The sequence below is a fragment of the Aedes albopictus genome, chromosome 2, assembly GCF_035046485.1.
Source record: "Aedes albopictus strain Foshan chromosome 2, AalbF5, whole genome shotgun sequence".
In the NCBI taxonomy this organism is placed as follows: domain Eukaryota; kingdom Metazoa; phylum Arthropoda; class Insecta; order Diptera; family Culicidae; genus Aedes; species Aedes albopictus.
Window position 1 is genome coordinate 125,971,129 of NC_085137.1, and position 20,327 is coordinate 125,991,455.

General features: G+C 42.3%; 1 protein-coding gene across 1 annotated transcript; it reads right to left on the reverse strand.

Moving 5' to 3' along the window:
* Positions 1–3,302: 3,302 nt before the first annotated feature.
* LOC109416656 (uncharacterized) lies at positions 3,303–9,749 on the reverse strand. The gene has a single exon (XM_062847776.1). It carries the CDS (start codon positions 9,747–9,749, stop codon positions 3,303–3,305), a length of 6,447 nt encoding a protein of 2,148 aa, XP_062703760.1.
* Between the last annotated feature and the right edge of the window lie 10,578 nt (positions 9,750–20,327).

Below are 20,327 nucleotides of genomic sequence, written 5' to 3' on the forward strand. Positions count from 1 at the left end.
CCACCATGGAACGTCTCTACTCGAACCAATTGATTTAGTTGGACAGCTCTCTTGGTAGGCATTAGGGATTTCGTTTTTTATGGATTTGGACGCATCTTCCAATTGTGTTATGGACTTGATGTGACTTTCTATGATGTACTCTTCGGATTGTAGGATAGCTGAGTAGGATTCCCAATCAGTTTTCTTGGGATCTTTAAACGTTTTTTCTATCGTTAGACCCCCTTCCCGTTCGAAGATGATGTGTTTGTGGTCTGACATTGATATTTCTTCAGAAACATGCTAGTTTCTTATTTTATCAGAGATAGACCGACTACATAGAATCAAGCCAAAATTTCCTAACGAATGGAGTTTTCAAACGTGGGCTTGTCACCAACATTACAAATGTCAATATTCTTGGAAGAGAGAAACTGTAACAGGTACTCACCTCTGGTGTTTATATTGGTACTTCCCCATCCGGTGTGATATGCACTTGCGTCACACCCTACGACGAAGAGGATGTTGTGTCGGTGGCTGTAGGCTACGAGCGCAGCTATTTCTGGAGGAGGAATTTCCTCCACGTCACCTGGGAAGTATGCCAAGACCGCCAAAATCTCTCTACTCCCTCTAGCGGAAGGTACCTCCATCCTGACCGCTACGATGTCCCTTTTTATAAATTCTGAAATTGGAAAGTATTTACTGTTTTTATGTAATAAAATAGCAGCTCTAGGAGAAAACTGGCTCTCATCATATACCAACTTACATGAGTGTTGTGGAATGCTTTGTATTCTGGATTTATTGACCCATGGCTCTTGAATGAGGACCACGGCTAAATTCTCTTTGGTGAACCTCCGACAGAGCACACCCGTGGCGCTCTCAGCATGGTGGAGGTTCACTTGCAGAACTTTAGTCGCCATTTCCGGGGTTCCCGCTTTTTTCCGGATGACGAATGCCCGGCTTTGGATGTTGCGGATCATCGAGATATCGTTTGATGTTACAGTTTGGGTTGTTTCTCTTCCCTGTAGCAACCTGGCCCGCCAGTTTCGCCTCTGTGGTGGAGCTGTCGCTTTTTGCACCCCCTTTGCCCTGTTTAGATACCTTTGGATTGGTACCACTAGAGCAGGGGGTCGCATGTAAGCTTCGAGCTTTTCCTTTAGAGGCGGACAGACTAGCCTTTATGGTGCTTTTGGGGTGAGATTTACTAACCTCGCCCGAACTGAAGGCTTCCTCAGGCTCTTGGGTCGGCCTTCCAGTCGGATTTGCGGTAGCGGCAGTCGGTTGATCTGTAATCTTCCTTAGTTGGATTCAGAGATGTCTCGTGACCTATAGAAGTGACTGTGCACTTGCAGAGTTTTCACATGGGACTGTAGTGCAAAAGGAAAACATCAGGAGCCTGCACTCCGCACGACGAACGAATCTTTCAACGATTTCGTCGATAAAACTACTTTGCTATTTCAATTGATGAAACAGGGGTTTTCTATCATCATCTGTATAGATAGGTCCTTATTCCTTTATGCCGGAGGGGTCAATATGACTTTATCGAAATTGGGGAAACAAGAGTAGGCATTATCCATCAATTATTTAGGATTTTTTTTAACCATTACACAATTATGGGTCACTCTGTAACAATTATTAGTCAGTCAGTTCTCCACGCTATATTATCCATGTGATTGTGCTATGACTATAGTCGAAATACGCGTATCTGTCTAAGGATAAGCATTCGAGAACGGAATTTAAATTACATATCTGATTACACCCAATCCACACTGGGCCACGAGCGGGATCTAGCAAGTAAAAACCTCTAGCGTTTTGGGAGTACATTTTTTTGAGTTGGTGTCTTCGGAGACTTGTATTTATTTTACCTGTACTTTTATGTGGTGAAGAAAATTAGTTGGTAATTTTGCCGCATAGGTGGCGCTGCGATACTAACTTTTTTGTCTTACGTCCTAGAGGTTTCCCGTCTTCTGCAAAGTTGTAGAGCGTGCAAAAATAAGTAAAGTCGCCGAAGACACCAAAGTTGTGTGACTTCAAATAACAAAGTTAGACTAAAAATAGTAAAATTTACTTGAAAATTACGTTTTCATGACTATTTTGAAGAGTAGTCAACGCAATTTATTAGACTGAGAGCCGACAATTCCAAAGAATTGCATCTCTTTCATTTTAATTTAGGTGTAAAAACATCAATATTTTAATACAAGATATCTCAAAAACACCAAATTATACCTCCGGAAAACTTTCAGATTTAATAGATCTTGAGTAGTATATTTTGGAGCAAGCGTCAAATTTTGCCGAAATTTGCAACTTTTTGAAAAAAACTGCTAGTAAATATTATAGTAATTTATACTATTTTGCCCAAAAAAAAACATTTTAAATGTCCCGAAAAATTGTAAAGTTGGTATCGTCAGACGCAGGCTACTTTGATTAACACGTGTGAAGTGTTAAAATTGATAAATTTGCGATAAACATCCAAAATAGTAATGAAAACGTGATTTTCACGTAAATTTTACTATTTTCAGTATAATTTTGTTATTTCCCGGGTAGAGGCTAATGGCAAACAAAGGACAAAATAATAACTGGTTTTGCCATCATATCTCGTTTTGCCATTCTTCTGTTATTATGAAAAACTTAAAATGGCAAATCAATAGCAAAATATACAATCATAGCAAATCTTGTCATTGATATGTTATTCATGAATAATGCTAAATAACACATCAATAACAAAAATTACTGTCATGGTAAAACTTGCAATTGAGCACTGTTGCGGAGGCAATAAAGAACAGGATCCAAATTCAATGAATTTATTCTCTGGGTGGGAAAAAATTATAAAATTCCTAAAAATACAAATTCATAAGCATTTTCTTAGCTTTTCTTAATACGTTTAACAAGCTTACTCTTAGTGATCCAGCCTCAGATCGTATCTCCTGCAACAGTGTCCCTTGCTGAACGATTGTGGAACCTCTGTATTTATTAAGAGAAGCTTAGTGATTTCTCTAATATTTATGGAGAATGTGAAATGCGGCTTATAGTGTAAATATTACCTTTTGAGCTGTACCTAGACCAACTAACGATACTGTCTAGGGTTAGCCAATAACAGTTCTAGCTCGACCGACCTACTCCTGTTCTGAGCAAAAAGATATAATGTCAATCAACATAGCGTAGGTAGAACCTACCGTAGAGCATCATACGCTAACCTGCTGCAAACTATATCACCGATACTATATCAACTAATCTGACTTCTAGTTCACCGTCTAGCAAAAATTATAGCGTATCTTAATATGCAAACATGACTCGCAGGCAACGATGCAATGTTGTGGATAATCAACACTCTATTGTTGCGCCGTTCCTTCCACGTTGGACGTCTCGCATACTGTAGCAGGTTCACCACCGTGTGTGTCACTCAGTGGCGTAGAAATAGATGGGGTCGACCGGGCGTAGTCAACAGTCCCCCCCGAAATGCGCGGTGAGCTCCCCAGCTGCGTATTTCCGCTAACGCCTACGTCGAGAACAGCCAACGACACTGCTGATCGCTCGTAGATTCCACCGGACGCAGTTTGTACGGTGGCACGACGGACTTGACCATCGGAAGCCTTGTGCGTAGCAATTACTCTGCCCTTCGGCCAGCAATTTCTGGATAACTTTGGGTCAACGATGATGACGATGTCGCCAACGGTGATTGGTTTCACTGGTGTGAACCACTTAGACCTTCGCGTAATAGTTGGCAAATAGTCTCGCAACCAGTGCTTCCAGAATACGTTCGCCATAGCTTGGGATTGAGTGTAGGAGTTTCTAAGAGTCACGGGACTGTCATCAAATGGAACCCATGACCTCAGGCCATTTGCTGAACCTAACAGGAAGTGGTTAGGCGTCAACACGGGCGAATCATCATCGTCTATCGGAATATCAGTCAGTGGTCTGGAATTGACTATATTCTCTACTTCTGTGAGTGCGTTTTGTAAAACTTCATCGGTGGGTAGTCTGTTGGGTTGCAACACTGCAAGGTTTTGCTTGACGCTGCGGATCAACCGCTCCCACGCTCCTCCCATGTGGGGCGACAAAGGAGGAATGAAGGACCACCGGGTGTGGCTTGAGGTGAACTCATTAGCAAATCGGTCGTGGTCGAGCTGCTGGATTGCGGCCTTTAGTTCCTTGCTGGTAGCTTGGAAGTTGGTTCCACGGTCGCTATATATAACAGCGGGAACTCCCCTCCTAGCCATTATGTTCCGGATTGCCATAACGCACGAGTCGGTTGTCAGTGTGTGACTGATTTGCAAGTGGATGGCGCGAGTGGTTAAACATGTGGCGAGAACCCCCCACCGTTTCTCGGAGCGACGACCCACTGACACTAGCATCGGACCAAAATAGTCCACCCCCATATAGGTGAAAGGACGACTGAAGGCTGCTAAACGTGACTGAGGAAGATCAGCCATCATCGGTACTTGTGGGTTTGCCTGTTGTATTTTGCAATACTGGCAATTTCGACGGACTGTATGATATGTAGCCTTGATTCGAGGAATACGGTAGCGCTGCAAAAGTTCGTTGATGATTGTCGCATGGTTCTGGTGATGGAACCTCTCATGAGCGTCGGCAACGATTAACCATGTAATACGGTGTTTTCTCGGAAGGATTATAGGGTGGACGGCATCACGGTTGACGAATGGACATGACTGGGTTCGTCCCTGGATCCTAACAACTCCGCTTTCGTCAACGAACGCGCTACGGAATAGTGGATTGTTTCGAATGATCCGCTTCAATGAGCTCCCAGTGCGATTTGAAGTCAATGTAGCGATTTCATCTGCATAGGTATCTAGCTGTGCCTGGCGGAACAAGTAGTTTTCAGCTTTAGCAAGCTCTTCCTGAGTTAACGGGCCATTTAAGCGAATTTCCATTTTAATAGAACGTCTTAGGTTTCCGATGAATCTAAAGACGTAAGCAGTTCGTCGAAGCAGAGGAATCCATTTGGAGAAATTTTGTGGATCTATGATCGGCTCCGCTACTGTAGTGTGAATGAGGAGGTGTGGGCGTAGCTCTTCATCAGTTGATCCCCCGAAACTAGGTGTAACTGGCCACGAATCCTTGTCTCGCCAAAGAAATTCTGGTCCACGGAACCAACGGTTGTCAGAAGAAAGATCCGGCACTCTTGCCCACTTTGTCCCTTCATCGGCTACATTCTGCTTTGTTGAAATCCATCGCCATTCGCATACTTCGGTCGACTCCAGAACTTCACTCACACGAAAGGCAACAAATTGACTGTAGCGGCGATGATCCGACTTCAGCCAACAAAGAACATCTTTGGAATCTGTCCAGAAATGTCGCTTGCTTATCTTGATCGAGAGAGATGTCATTATACTATCTGCTAAACGAACACCGAGAAGAGCGGCTTGTAGTTCAGAGCGAGGAATGGATAGGAACTTTAGCGGAGCTACCCTGGTCTTTGCTCCTGCAAGTGCGCATTCAACAAGATCTCCCTCTTGGAATCGTAGATAGGTAACCGCGGCGAATCCGCTCTCACTCGCATCAACAAATGTATGCATTTCAACCAGTGCTTGAACTGATGTCACACGCCTGTAGCAACGCGGTATTTCAATCGATTCCATCTTTGGAAAAACGGATAACCACGTAATCCACTTCTCGAACTGTGCGTCTTCAATGGGGTCATCCCAGCCGACATCCGTTCGCCAAATCTCTTGCAACAGCACCTTTAGAAACATCAGTAAATGTGCTATGAAACCCATTGGATCAAAGATCATCATGAGCGTCCTGAGTACTTCGCGTTTGGTTGGCCGGCGGCTGCCTGATAACAAATGTTCGTCATATCTGGATGACTTTTTGTACGTAAAGCAATCAGCTGACGTGTTCCAGTACATCCCGAGCACCTTTTCTGTTGTATCTGCCTCTCCGATGTCCAAATTCTTCTCGTTTGCGACCGTCTCTGTTAGTGAAGCTTGAACTGCAATGGAGTTGGAAATCCAGTTACGCATTTCAAAGCCACCCTGCGCGTGAATTTCCTTCACCTCTTGGGCCAGATTTACGGCTTGCTCTTCTGTTTCCACACTGACGAGCATATCGTCGACGTAGTGTCTTTTGATAATAGCGTCGACCGCATCTGGATGATCCTGCTCAAAGCGTTTCGCGTTGCTATTCTTAACGTGTTGGGCGATACTAGGAGAACAGCAAGCGCCAAAGGTCAACACCTGAACGACGTAAATGCTGGGTTCTGTTTCACCACCGCTTTTCCAGAAGAAACGTTGACATTGTTGATCTTCCTTGCGTACTTGTACTTGGTGAAACATTTCTTTAATGTCACCACATACTGCCACCCGGTGTTCACGGAAACGAATCAGAACCGATAAAAGCGACGTCAGTTGATCTGGTCCTTTCAAAAGAACCGAATTCAGAGAAACATTATGCACAGCAGCTGCCGCGTCCCATACTACCCGTATCTTGCCTGGCTTGTTTGGATTGACGACTGCGAAAATCGGGAGGTACCAAATTCGTGCATGTGATTCGTTGATTTCTTCGGAAGTCAGCTTCCTAACATATCCCTTGTTGATATGCTCATCAATCCTTTGTCTGAGTGCCTCAGCTAATGCTGGATCCTTGTTCATCCGATTCTCTAAACAATTCCATCTTCTAATTGCCATTGCTTCACTGTTTGGAAGCCTAATCTGGTCGTATCGCCACAGAAGGCCAGACTCGTAGCGATTGTTCGTTCGACGCGTGAGTGATTCTAACAACTCTTGCGCCCGCTGATCTTCTTGAGAAAGAATTAGCTTGTTCGGCTTGATAACTCCCATGCTCTCTAGCGAGAAATAAGATTTCATAGCTTTATGGAGACTATCATCCAACTCTGCATTACATTCGCACCTTTGTACACTATGATAGTTCGTATACACAACAGTGTCATCTTTTCCGGAACAGTTCCCGTAGACCATCCATCCCAAACGTGTCTTCACGGCGATAGGCTCATTCCATTTTCCTTCTCGGCTCTTAGTGCTATGCCCGAGATTGGCGTAGTCCAATCCAATGAGAAGTCGTGGGCTAACTTCCTGATACGATTCGAGGGGCAAGCCTTCGAGATGTGAAAATCGTTTTTCCAGTTCGGGAAATAGTAGCGTCTGCGGGCGAATCTGTAAGGAGGATAGGGTGCTGATTCCTAGAAGATCGAACTTCGTCGCTTCGCTGTTCACTCCGGATATTTTTAGGTTGACTTGCTGCGATTTGTTCTCAATTTTGCGGGTTCCGCCAGTCCATTTTAAACATAGCGACTTTCTTGGTCCTTCAATACCTAGTTCCTCGGCGAGACTTTGCTCAATGAGAGTAAGCTCAGATCCGTCATCTATGAATGCATATGTTTGTATCGCCTTTTTCGGTCCGTACAGTATGACCGGGAGGATGCGGAACAACACTGCAGACTGTCCTTGGTGCACATTACAACTTGGCTCGGATTTGGCTGGCTCTGGTAAAGATGTCGTAGGTACCGGCCCAGAAGGTCTGGAGTCCTGGATTTCTGGTTTATGGAGTAGAGGGTGATGCAGAAAAGTGCATCCATTCGTATCACATTTCTTCTGTTGCTTACAGGAACCATTATGCTTACGAAGACATTTGCGGCACAGCTTGCATTCTTTTACCGCTGCCCATTTCGACTCGTAGTTAAGTTCGGCAAATCTTCTACACTTGGTGATAGCAGGACAACTTCCCTTGCAAACTGCGCAGGAGTCTGTGGTGGCATTTGGCGTTGTGACAGATATTGGCTTGTTGGACGGATGAGTAACGCTCTCATCGTTCAGCTCCGACTCGGAGTGGAAGTTCAGGAAGCCATCTTTCTTACTTCCTTTAGTTCGTTGCTCTTGGCCTGAAGTGGCCATCACAGTGCTTGCATCCTCAGCTATGGTGTATAACCAGCCACTGAAATCAGCTAGATTAGGATCTGGATAGTTCCGAGCAAACCTAGCCCAATCCAACTTGAGAGTTGCCGGAAGGCGTTCAACTAATTCGTAACGGAGTGACGCATTGAAGATGAAGTCGTTAACTTCGCAAGCTCTAATCGTTGCAACCATGTTTTTCACTGTTAACGCAAAGTTTACTAGTGATTCTAGCTTTTCTGTATTTGGTTGCGGCAGATGTCTAATCTTCTTAACGATGGATTGGATGATCGCGTCTGGCCTGCCGTATAACATCTTCAACGTGGATAAAATATCTCCTACGTTCGACGGATGGAGTAACTCACATTTTACCGCCTCTAGTGCGTTCCCTTTGAGACATTTGCGTAGTCGTAGCATGTTCTCCTCGTTTGTAAAACCACACATCTGCGTTGACGAGTTGAACATGGCATAAAATAGTGGCCAGTCCTCTAATGAGCCATCAAAATCTGGCAGATCTCTGGACACTGCCTGACGCGCTGCAATTTGGCTTCTATTGAGGACACAGACGGTTTCATCATCGAACACTGGTGAGCCTGAGTCCTGCTGAGCTGATCTAATCGGAGTTGAACGTTGGCCTGGAACAAATTCGTTCACTAGATTTGGATTCACCGCTGAAACAAACTCCCTCCTGGCTGATAGTTGGCGACATGGTTGTCCTCCTGGAAGATCTCTCGAGTATTGGCCGAAATGCATTTCTGGTAGCGACGAAGACACGACTCTTGGATGACCGTAGCTCTGCGGGTAGGCGGAATGCCTTTGGTGACCTTCGGCTTGGCAACGTTCGTTCTGGTGAAGTATGTGAACAGAGTTCAGTTGAGTGCTGTTAGCATAATGCACTCCTTGTGAGAGACGGTTGTACTGTGGACGTGTAGCTGACGTAGACGGGATCGGTTGATCTTGTTGAATCGACTGCTGCACCGATGAAAAGGGTTGATTCCCTGCAAGGCGTTGACCGCGCCGGCTAGATCGGAGAATTGATGGGTGTAGATTTCGCTGGACCTCCAGAGCGTGGTGCTCCTCGAGTTTTCCCGTACTGTTCGGGGTATGCTCATTTGCCACTTCCGCAACTAACCCAGAATCCTCAGCTTCACCATGACGTTCTGTTTCGGCTAACCATTCTTCGATTTTCGATAACTTCCCTTCCACACTTTCCTCAGTCACAGATGATGTCTCGCTAACACATTCCTTCAGGAGCTTATACTTTCGCTCCAAGAAACGCTTCTCCAACTCAAACTCTTCTTCGAGCTGCTTCATCTCTAGCTCTTTCAACCTCTTTGCTTCACTCCTTGAGCTAGCCTTGCTATTCGACCGTATTGATGTGATCTTGCTTGGAGGAGCTAGATTACGCTGCTTTTCAACTATGCGGTTGGTGTTGGTGGGGGGCACAATAAACGATGAAGCTTTGCATATCGGACACATCCAGCTTACATTGGCGATGTCTTCCGCCACATGCACACATGCAAAGTGAAACCACCGATCGCAACCATCACACTGCACCATTTCTTCGCTGTCACGTTTTCCACACAACTGACACCTATACTCTACATTCCTACGAACTTCGCGTAACGGATTCCTTCTAATGACATGCGCGGAACCGGTGTTGGCAATGATGTTCGATTGACCGATATTGACAGGATTTTCAGAGTTCAGACCGGTTGCCCCGGCTACGTTATTATTGGCAACGTCAACATTTACCTTGATTCCAGTACTAGGAGAGGATGCGATGGTAACAGGAGGGGTGGTACTCGAACCGATTGCCGCTGTTCCTGCGACTCCGAGATCGTATCCATCGGCGTGGCCAGGCATCGATGTTCCAGTATTCGTTTCAGCAATTGCCGACTTTTTCGACATTATAAGAGAATTTTATAAAATGTTGCGGAGGCAATAAAGAACAGGATCCAAATTCAATGAATTTATTCTCTGGGTGGGAAAAAATTATAAAATTCCTAAAAATACAAATTCATAAGCATTTTCTTAGCTTTTCTTAATACGTTTAACAAGCTTACTCTTAGTGATCCAGCCTCAGATCGTATCTCCTGCAACAGTGTCCCTTGCTGAACGATTGTGGAACCTCTGTATTTATTAAGAGAAGCTTAGTGATTTCTCTAATATTTATGGAGAATGTGAAATGCGGCTTATAGTGTAAATATTACCTTTTGAGCTGTACCTAGACCAACTAACGATACTGTCTAGGGTTAGCCAATAACAGTTCTAGCTCGACCGACCTACTCCTGTTCTGAGCAAAAAGATATAATGTCAATCAACATAGCGTAGGTAGAACCTACCGTAGAGCATCATACGCTAACCTGCTGCAAACTATATCACCGATACTATATCAACTAATCTGACTTCTAGTTCACCGTCTAGCAAAAATTATAGCGTATCTTAATATGCAAACATGACTCGCAGGCAACGATGCAATGTTGTGGATAATCAACACTCTATTGTTGCGCCGTTCCTTCCACGTTGGACGTCTCGCATACTGTAGCAGGTTCACCACAGTGTGTGTCACTCAGTGGCGTAGAAATAGATGGGGTCGACCGGGCGTAGTCAACAAGCACCTTAAGGTGAATTGTATAAAATATCAAAACAATAACATAATTTACATTCCTAGTTAAATTTGCCATTATTTTGATATTGTGAGAAATTATTTATAAACATTAGGCACCATAACATATTTTACTCTTAATATACCATTAACTATTATATTGTATATTTCAAGCATAACTTTTCAATTCGACGTATCTCGCAAAAGTAAACAAATCCGGATTCTCAGCTGTGTGTTTGATTCGCAATGGATTCTATTTGATGCACATCAATTTATGTTAATTTAGAACTCAAACAATTAAAGAGTATAATTTGTAAAACGACGTATCTATCTTTTTCGATCTTTTTAAAAAAGCTACTAGGGCACCGGTGTAGTGGGATTCTTCTTGCACATGTAAACATCAATTCTACTAGTTGTGTACAACATAAACTTTTATTTTTGCTATTTTCTCTCTCAATGCTCAGTCAATTTGAGTGCGAATTTTATACTTTGATATGTAATGTTTTGTACTGTTGTCGCTTTGTATATTCATACTGATACATTGTTGTATTGAATCATTGATCTTCATTACGCCGAAGAGATCAATCTCTATGTAGGAATAAACATTATCAAATAAAATGTTTGTTTGCAATCTCTGACCAACTATGTATGTGCAGTTAGTTTGATCGCAAAGAATTTCCAGTATTCGGTAAAATTTACCGTTCATGTAGATCCAAGAATCGTCATATTTGTTCGTCTGCCATTGTCTTTGAGTACACAGATTTAAACCCTCAATATGTGTCTTACTATGAGCGCTGAAACAAAAATAAACAAAATAAAACTGTTTTTGCATTGATTGATGAACTTAAATTTTTTTGAAGAAAAAAAAGAAATAGCTCGTTTTACCTTTCTTCTGCTACTTTGAAATAATAACTGAATCTACCATTATTTTAAAATTGAATTTGAACAACTAAACCTACCATTATTTTGATCGCCACATAAACAGCTCAATTTGTTCTTATTCTGTTATCAATAACTCAATAATGGCATATTTTGTTATTCACCGATAACAGTTAATTTGGGTCTTATTTTGTTATCAATATCTCAATAATAACTTATTTTGTTCTTCAATTTAATCCGCATGCTTTACCATTACTTTGTTATTACAATGACAAAATAAGTTATTTTTAAGTTTTTCTGCTATCAAAATTTTGTTATTATTTTTGTTATTTTAACTCTTATTTCAAACAAACAAATAACACATTTTACCATTCAAACATTCTGTTTTAACACGCTAAGTACCGACAGGCAAAAAAACGTGGAACTGATTTTTTGCACATCCATATCTCAGCAGTTAGTGAACCAAATTTCAATCTTTTTGCGTTAACGGAATCCTACACTATCCTAGAGAGGAGTAGTGAAAGCCGATTGGAATTTCATGCAGCTTCCGGTGATAACCAGGCGAAAACATTAGTTCCACATTTTTAACTTCTTCCGGTTCCGTTTTGTTCCCGGATTGGTTGTGAGTACCATGTCTTTGTAGCGAGTTCTTTCGGAACCTCGACAAGATAGCAACATTCTGTCTTCGGCAAAGTTGTTTAGAACAACAACCACTTCCTGGTGATGGATTTCAAAGTTCCGAATTTCACCACCACGTGGCGCTAGTGTACATAGTGACTTCCGGTACGACTTTGGTGGGTTATAGCACGAGATTGAAGCCAGATAGCAAGATGCGATCTTCGGCAAAGTTGTTCAGGACTACGAGTACTGCCAGTTCATGAAGTGCATAGTTCGGAATTTCACCACCACGTGGCGCTAGTGTACGTGGCTACTTCCGGTATGACTTTGGAGGGATATAGCACGAGATTGAAGCCAGATAGGAAGATGCGATCTTCGGCAAAGTTGTTCAGGATCACGAGTACTTCCAGGTCATGAAGAGCATAGTTCAAAATTTCACCACCACGTGGTGCTAGTGTACATAGTGACTTACGGTACGACTTTGGTGGGATATAGCACGAGATTGAAGCCAGATAGCAAGATGCGATCTTCGGCAAAGTTGTTCAGGACTACGAGTACTTCCAGATCATAAAGAGCATTGTTCGGAATTTCACCACCACGTGGCGCTAGTGTACGTGACTACTTCCGGTATGACTTTGGAGGGATATAGCACGAGATTGAAGCCAGATAGGAAGATGCGATCTTCGGCAAAGTTGTTCAGGATCACGAGTACTTCCAGGTCATGAAGAGCATTGTTCAAAATTTCACCACCACGTGGCGCTAGTGTACATAGTGACTTCCGGTACGACTTTGGTGGGATATAGCACGAGATTGAAGCCAGATAGCAAGATGCGATCTTCGGCAAAGTTGTTCAGGACTACGAGTACTGCCAGTTCATGAAGTGCATAGTTCGGAATTTCACCACCACGTGGCGCTAGTGTACGTGGCTACTTCCGGTATGACTTTGGAGGGATATAGCACGAGATTGAAGCCAGATAGGAAGACGCGATCTTCGGCAAAGTTGTTCAGGATCACGAGTACTTCCAGGTCATGAAGAGCATAGTTCAAAATTTCACCACCACGTGGTGCTAGTGTACATAGTGACTTACGGTACGACTTTGGTGGGATATAGCACGAAATTGAAGCCAGATAGCAAGATGCGATCTTCGGCAAAGTTGTTCAGGACTACGAGTACTTCCAGATCATAAAGAGCATAAAGTTCGGAATGTCACCACCACGTGGCGCTAGTGTACATAGTGACTTCCGGTACGACTTGGATGGGATATAGCACGAGATTGAAGCCAGATAGGAAGATGCGATCTTCGGCAAAGTTGTTCAGAACTACGAGTGCGTCCAGGTCATGAAGAGCATAGTTCAGAATTTCACCACCACGTGGCGCTAATGTACATAGTGACTTCCGGTACGACTTTGGTGGGATATAGCACGAGATTGAAGCCAGATCGGAAGATGCGATCTTCGGCAAAGTTGTTCAGGACTACGAGTACTTCCAGGTCATGTAGAGCATAGTTTAGAATTTCACCACAACGTGGCGCTAATGTACATAGTGACTTCCGGTACGACTTTGGTGGGATATAGCACGAGATTGAAGCCAGATCGGAAGATGCGATCCTCGGCAAAGTTGTTCAGAACTACGAGTGCGTCCAGGTCATGAAGATCATAGTTCAGAATTTCACCACCACGTGGCGCTAATGTACATAGTGACTTCCGGTACGACTTTGGTAGGATATAGCACGAGATTGAAGCCAGATCGGAAGATGCGATCTTCGGCAAAGTTGTTCAGGACTACGAGTACTTCCAGGTCATGAAGAGCATAGTTCAAAATTTCACCACCACGTGGCGCTAGTGTACATAGCTACTTCCGGTACGATCTTGGTGGGATATAACACGAGATTGAAGCCAGATAGGAAGATGCGATCTTCGGGAAAGTTGTTCAGGACTACGAGTACTTCCAGGTCATTAAGAGCATAGTTCCAAATTCCACCACCACGTACGCTAGTGTTCATAGATACTTCTGGTACGACTTTGGTGGGATATAGCACGAGATTGAAGCCCGACAGGAAAGTACGATCTTCGGCAAAGTTGTTCAGGACTACAAGTACTTCCAGTTCCGAACGTGACCACCACGTGGCGCTAGTGTACATACTAATCTCCGGTACGAATTTGATGAGGTATTGCACGATCTTCAAGTCTGATTGGAAGGCAAAATTGTTCAGGACTACGAGCACTACCGGGTTTGGTGATAGCATACAAAAAAACGATTTTTAAGAGCTCTGCAAGAGGAATTTAGGTCAGAAGGACTTCTCTGACTCACTAGAAGGATTGTTCGGCAATTTATCTAGCTATTCATATGGGAATTCCTCAAGGAAATTCCGACAAGGAATTTCCTCCGGGTTGGTCCTGGGATTTTTTTTTTCAATGATGTATTTGAGAATTTTATGAAGGATTTTTGTTCCACAGATTCCTACTGGAATTTCTTTAGAATTTTATTCAAGCATTTCTCCAGTGATTCTTCTGGAATAAACTCACCTATTCATTATGTCTCCAGGAATTCCTCCGGATATTTTTCAAAACTTTTCTCCAGGAATTCCTCAAAATATTGTTCAAGAAATTCCTCCTCCAAAGATTCCTGTGAATATTCATTCGTGGAATTCCCAAAGGAATTTATGCAGTCGTTATTACTAAAATTCCTCACGCATACCCTTCAGGTATCCCTCCAGAGATTCCAGCTGAATTTCTTCTAGTAAAGGAATTGCTTCTGGAATTTTTTGAAATATTCTTCCAAGAATTCTTCAAGAAATAGTTAAATAATTCATACTTAGATTTTTCCAGCTATTGGAAAAATTCTTCGAAATTTCACCAAGAATTCTTTGGGATTTTCTAGAGATTGCTTCGGAAATGCCGCCCAAGATTTCTTCGAATATCCATTCTCCTGCGATATCTTTGCCAAATTCTTCCAGGGATTCTATCGGGATTCCTATAGTGATTTTTTGGAAATTCCTTTAGCGGTCCTTTCTGGATTATTTCCAAGATTTCTTTCGGGAAATCATCTGGGTGATTCCTTTTGGGATCCTTGAGTATTGTTTTGCAAATCTTTCCAGGGATTCAAGAGATTTTCCAGTGATATCTTCAAAAATTCACCCAAGCATACCTTTATATTTTCTACAGGGAATTTTTAACGGGGATTCTGGAGTTCCTCTAGATGCCCGTTTGTATTTTCCTTCATGAACCCATCTTCTAACACTTTCTTTCCCCAAGGTTTTTTTCAGAAATTCCTCCGAAGCTTGAAAACTTCAGCGATTTAATTTCAAATCACTCCGGAGCTTCTTTCTGCGATTCATTTACGATAAATTTTATTCATTATGATACTCCCGAATTTAGGAAAGTTTCTTAGTGATGCTTTCGGAATATGTTTTGCAGTGATTACTACCGTCAAATGGGGTAACTTGCAACACTTTTCAACTTTGAAGCAATATCTTTTAAAATCTAAACATTTGAAACATCCTGTAAAGCATTGTGTACACTAATTATCCCGAGTAGAATACTATGCAGCACATGATTTACCAAAATGCGTTGCCACCTAATCACGAGGTGCGAAATACATGCTTGTGGCAAGTTTCCCCATCTGTGGGGTAACTTGCAACACAGGACATGGAGCTAAGTTAGCTATCATTATACAGCACTAACATTCCAGTGCTTAGTCGTATTGTAAATTTTTGATGTAATGCATGAAAAATGCATTGAAAAGATGTACACGTACCAATTGACATATAATTTTTCATGGAAGGGTTTATAGCTATTGCAAGCGAGAGTATATCGTTTAACAGCAGGTCTCACGTCCCTTGAATAAAAAATATATATGGATCTCGTGACTCAGTATTCATTACAAAATGCCAACAATGATTATTGTCATTTCTTGAAAAGGTAGAGTGCGTCATATTTAAGTAGTTTTCAGTTTGAAGTGGTGTTTGGCAATTTCAGCTCAAATAACATGATTGAAACACAGCTATTCAACTTTGTAAGTATCAAAATCGCTAATTTGGGTATTCAGCTGAAATAATTTACTCCATCTAGGTTCAGAGTTGATGTTGGTGATTGTTTTAAAGCGTCCATAAACTAAATTGAACTTTTAACGAGATGAAACACGAATAAAACTTCAAAATATTGTATTTCCTAACAATGTTGGGCGGTCACGTGCCAAAAAGGAAAAAATGAGTTGTCATTTGAAAATGAACGCGTTACGTAATTAATAAATGATCCATTTCGGTTATTTCTGTCGAAATTATCGTGAAATTAAGGTTAATATTAGAAGATTTTGACAAATTCAATTGTTGCAAGTTACCCCATAATGGTTGTCGGATATTATAATGATTTTTTACATTACTTAGTCGATAAGTTTATCAAACTTTTATCGTTTGGCTAAGCTTAGTATTAGGTACTCTAGCTGCAAGCAAGGTCATCAGACTTATCGCAATTACCGTAGGGGAGAGGTGAAGCACGATTTTCATACTTGTTTTTATGGCATAAAATGAGCAAATCGTTTTAACAGTGTAGCTAAACAATAAACAAAGAAATGAAACATATTTTTTCACTGAATCGATCTTTGATACTCATAATCTCAATAAACGAAATAGTAGGGTATACTAGTTTTCATTATTATTAGAAAATACTTCACATTTAGTGTATGTCATCGTGTTGCAAGTTACACCGCTGTTGCAAGTAGCCCCGTTTGACGGTACGTAATTTTTTCCCAGAGTTCGTTCGCGAAGTCCTCGAAAGATTCCTTCAGAAATTTATGCAGTGATTCATTCGCAAATTCCTCTCCAGAGTGCCCGAGTCCGTGGCGCTGTTGATCGCATGTCCCCCTTTATTTGCGGATGGTCATGGGTTTGATATATTATTCTGGATAATAAATATGAAGTTGGAGCCAGAAATTTATTTGAATATCTTTACTAAAACTTGTGTGAATCATCATTATGAGAATATCTTTCTGAAGTTTACATTTTTTCTCGAAAACAAAAATCTGCCATGAGATCAAAGTCTTTGCAATAATTATACTAAAACCTTAATTCTACTTGAACTGAATCTCTTAGAGAAACGCCTTGGGCATTCGCGGAAAGTATTTCTGTAGATATTCTTAGGGAATACTCTCCAAGTGGTCCTGAAATGATCCTTGCTCCTTGATCCTTGAACGTGGGAGCTAGACTCGTACCTTTCTATCTGGCTTCAATCTTGTGATACATCTCACTAAAGAAAAGACGAATCGGAAGTCAATATATACACTAGCATCACGTGGTGGTGGAATTTGGAACTATGTACTTCATGACCTGGAAGAACTCGTTGTCATGAACAACATTTCCGTAGATCACACCTTCCTATCTGGCTTCATTCTAATGAACCACCTTTCTGTCTTCCTACTGGCATAAATCTTGTGATATATCTCACCAAAGTCGTACCGGAAGTAACTATGTACACTAGCGCCATGTGGTAGTGAAATCCCGAACTATGCTCTTCATGACCTGGAAGTACTCGTAGTCCTGAACAACTTTGCCGAAGATTGCATCTTCCTATCTGGTTGCAATCTTGTGGTATATCCCACCAAGGTCGTACCGGAAGTATCTATGTACACTAGCGCCATGTGGTGGTTAAATTTTGAACTATGTTCTTCATGACCTGGAAGTACTCGTAGTCCTGAACAACTTTGTCGAAGATCGCATCTTGCTATCTGGCTTCAATCTCGTGCTATATCCCTCCAAATTCATACCGGAAGTAGCTATGTACACTAGCGCCAAATGGTGGTAAAATTCCGAACTATGCTCTTCATGACCTGGAAGTACTCGTAGTCCTGAACAACTTTGTCGAAGATCGCATCTTGCTATCTGGCTTCAATCTCGTGCTATATCCCACCAAAGTCGTACCGGAACTATGTACACTAGCGCCACGTGGTGGTGAAATTTTGAACTATGCTCTTCATGACCTGGAAGTACTCGTGATCCTGAACAACTTTGCCGAAGATCGCATCTTCCTATCTGGCTTCAATCTCGTGCTATATCCCTCCAAAGTCGTACCGGAAGTTGCCACGTACACTAGTGCCACGTGGTGGTGAAATTCCGAACTATGCACTTCATGACCTGGAAGTACTCGTAGTCCTGACCAACTTTGCCGAAGATCGCATCTCCCTATCTGGCTTCAATCTCGTGCTATATCCCACCAAAGTCGTACCGGAAGTCACTATGGACACTAGCGCCACGTGGTGGTGAAATTCAGAACTATGAAATCCATCACCAGGAAGTGGTTGTTGTTCTTAACAACTTTGCCGAAGACAGAATGTTGCTATCTTGTCGAGATTCCGAAAGAGCTCGCTACAAAGACATGGTACTCACAACCAATCCGGGAACAAAACGGAACCGGAAGAAGTTAAAAATGTGGAACTAATGTTTTCGCCTGGTTCTCACCGGAAGCTGCATGAAATTCCAACGGGCTTTCACAACTCCTCTCTAGGATAGTGTAGGATTCCGTTAATGCAAAAAGATTGAAATTTGGTTCACTAACTGCTGAGATACGGATGTGCATAAAAATTAGTTCCACGTTTTTTTTGCCTGTCGGTACTTTACGTTACAAAAACCCTGTTGGTATAAGCAGTGTTAATGGTAAAATTTGCCATTCTTTTGCCATTAAGCTCTACCCGGGTTGAAGTCACACAACTTTGGTGTCTTCGGCGACTTTACTTATATTTGCACGCTCTACAACTTTGCAGAAGACGGGAAACCTCTAGGACGTAAGACAAAAAAGTTAGTATCGCAGCGCCACCTATGCGGCAAAATTACCAACTAATTTTCTTCACCACATAAAAGTACAGATAAAATAAATACAAGTATCCGAAGACACCAACTCAAAAAAATGTACTCCCAAAACGCTAGAGGTTTTTACTTGCTAGATCCCGCTCGTGGCCCAGTGTGCAATCGAAGAAGGTATTCTGCTTACAGGGTTCGAGAAGCCGGTTTAGGCTTTTCCACAATTGATCAGCTGGCAAACGGAATTAGACTGTCTACGATATCGAGCTTAATTTTCTTGAGATTTGAAGACCTTACGACAACTAAAATGCAGGGTCATTAATTGGCTCGGTAGCTTAGTTGGTAAAGCACTTGTTTAGCAATAAGGGCCGTGAGTTCAAATCTCACCTGAGCTGTGGGTTTTTCCCTATTTAATAAATAATTTACCCATCTGTCCACATGTACGTTGAGTTATTTGAAAATCATAATTGATCTCACGGATTGGTATTACCGAAAATTTACACTTTGAGTGAGCCAATTTCTCTGTTGCTATTCAATCAATTCAGTTAATTTTTGCAAGATAATTAGCTCATTCTATGCCCCAACTTCACACGAAAAATAAGCTAAATCGGATGTAAGGCACCCGAGAAATCGCGGTGGGCGTAATAGTGATGGTACCGTATAAAAAGAATTTCGACTATTCGTATGGCAACCCTATGTAAAAGGATCCAATCGCTAGTAGCAATAGCAGCACATGACTATGGTAAAGATTTCGCCCATTCTTCGGGACCGGTCGGCCCCAACTGGAGCCTGTTTTCCCCGTCAATGAAAGCTCCTCGTTCTCCCTAATGCGCCACTCATTCTATCCCAACAAATTCCTAAGAACTATACTTTTCCATATTCGGAACTTTCTACTGCAGCAAATCCTTACCAAAAACCATCCAAATTTAAGGGACAAAACCAGTTTTCGGGGGCGTTGCACAACCCTGTGGGACGGCGTTAATTGACTGGCTGGGAAAGCTGCAAAGACAAAGACTTGTTCGTCGATGCCGGAAGGCATCCGCCGCCATCTCACCATGTGCCATTACAACACGGCACGGGCGAGAAGAGATAACATCTAAATCCGCTTTCCGCAAGGAATGTCATCACGTTTGTTGGGATGGGATTCAGGAACGAGGAGAACTTGGGATGTCGATTGGGAGCAGGGGGAGGTAGTTGACAGTGATTACTGGAAAACGGAAAACGCGACAATCGGCACCGGACGGTTTCGTTTGAATTATGTAATGGTCGTTGCAGTCATGGGTAAGGCTAAACGGTTGGGACGTTTTTGGACTGAAAATTGAAAATCTGTGGGATGGATTATGTTGATCCTCATTATGGGGAAATGGAAATTAATTGCGACATTTGAGGAATTCAGGCATATATCAGATAACATTATGTATGTTTCTGTAGCAGATAATATTATTTGGCGTATTTAGTGGACTATCAATTCTGCGACCTCATCCCTTTATCATAGCCTTAGTTTTTATCAAACTGGAAAGTTCACCCGAAACTAACACGGAATTCAACGTGGTATTGATCACTCTAGTAAGCATCTCGGGAAAGTCGATCTCA

Coding starts and splice junctions, on each gene's coding strand:
- LOC109416656 (XM_062847776.1), bottom strand. CDS start 9,749: ATGTCGAAAAAGTCGGCAATTGCTGAAACGAATACTGGAACATCGATG.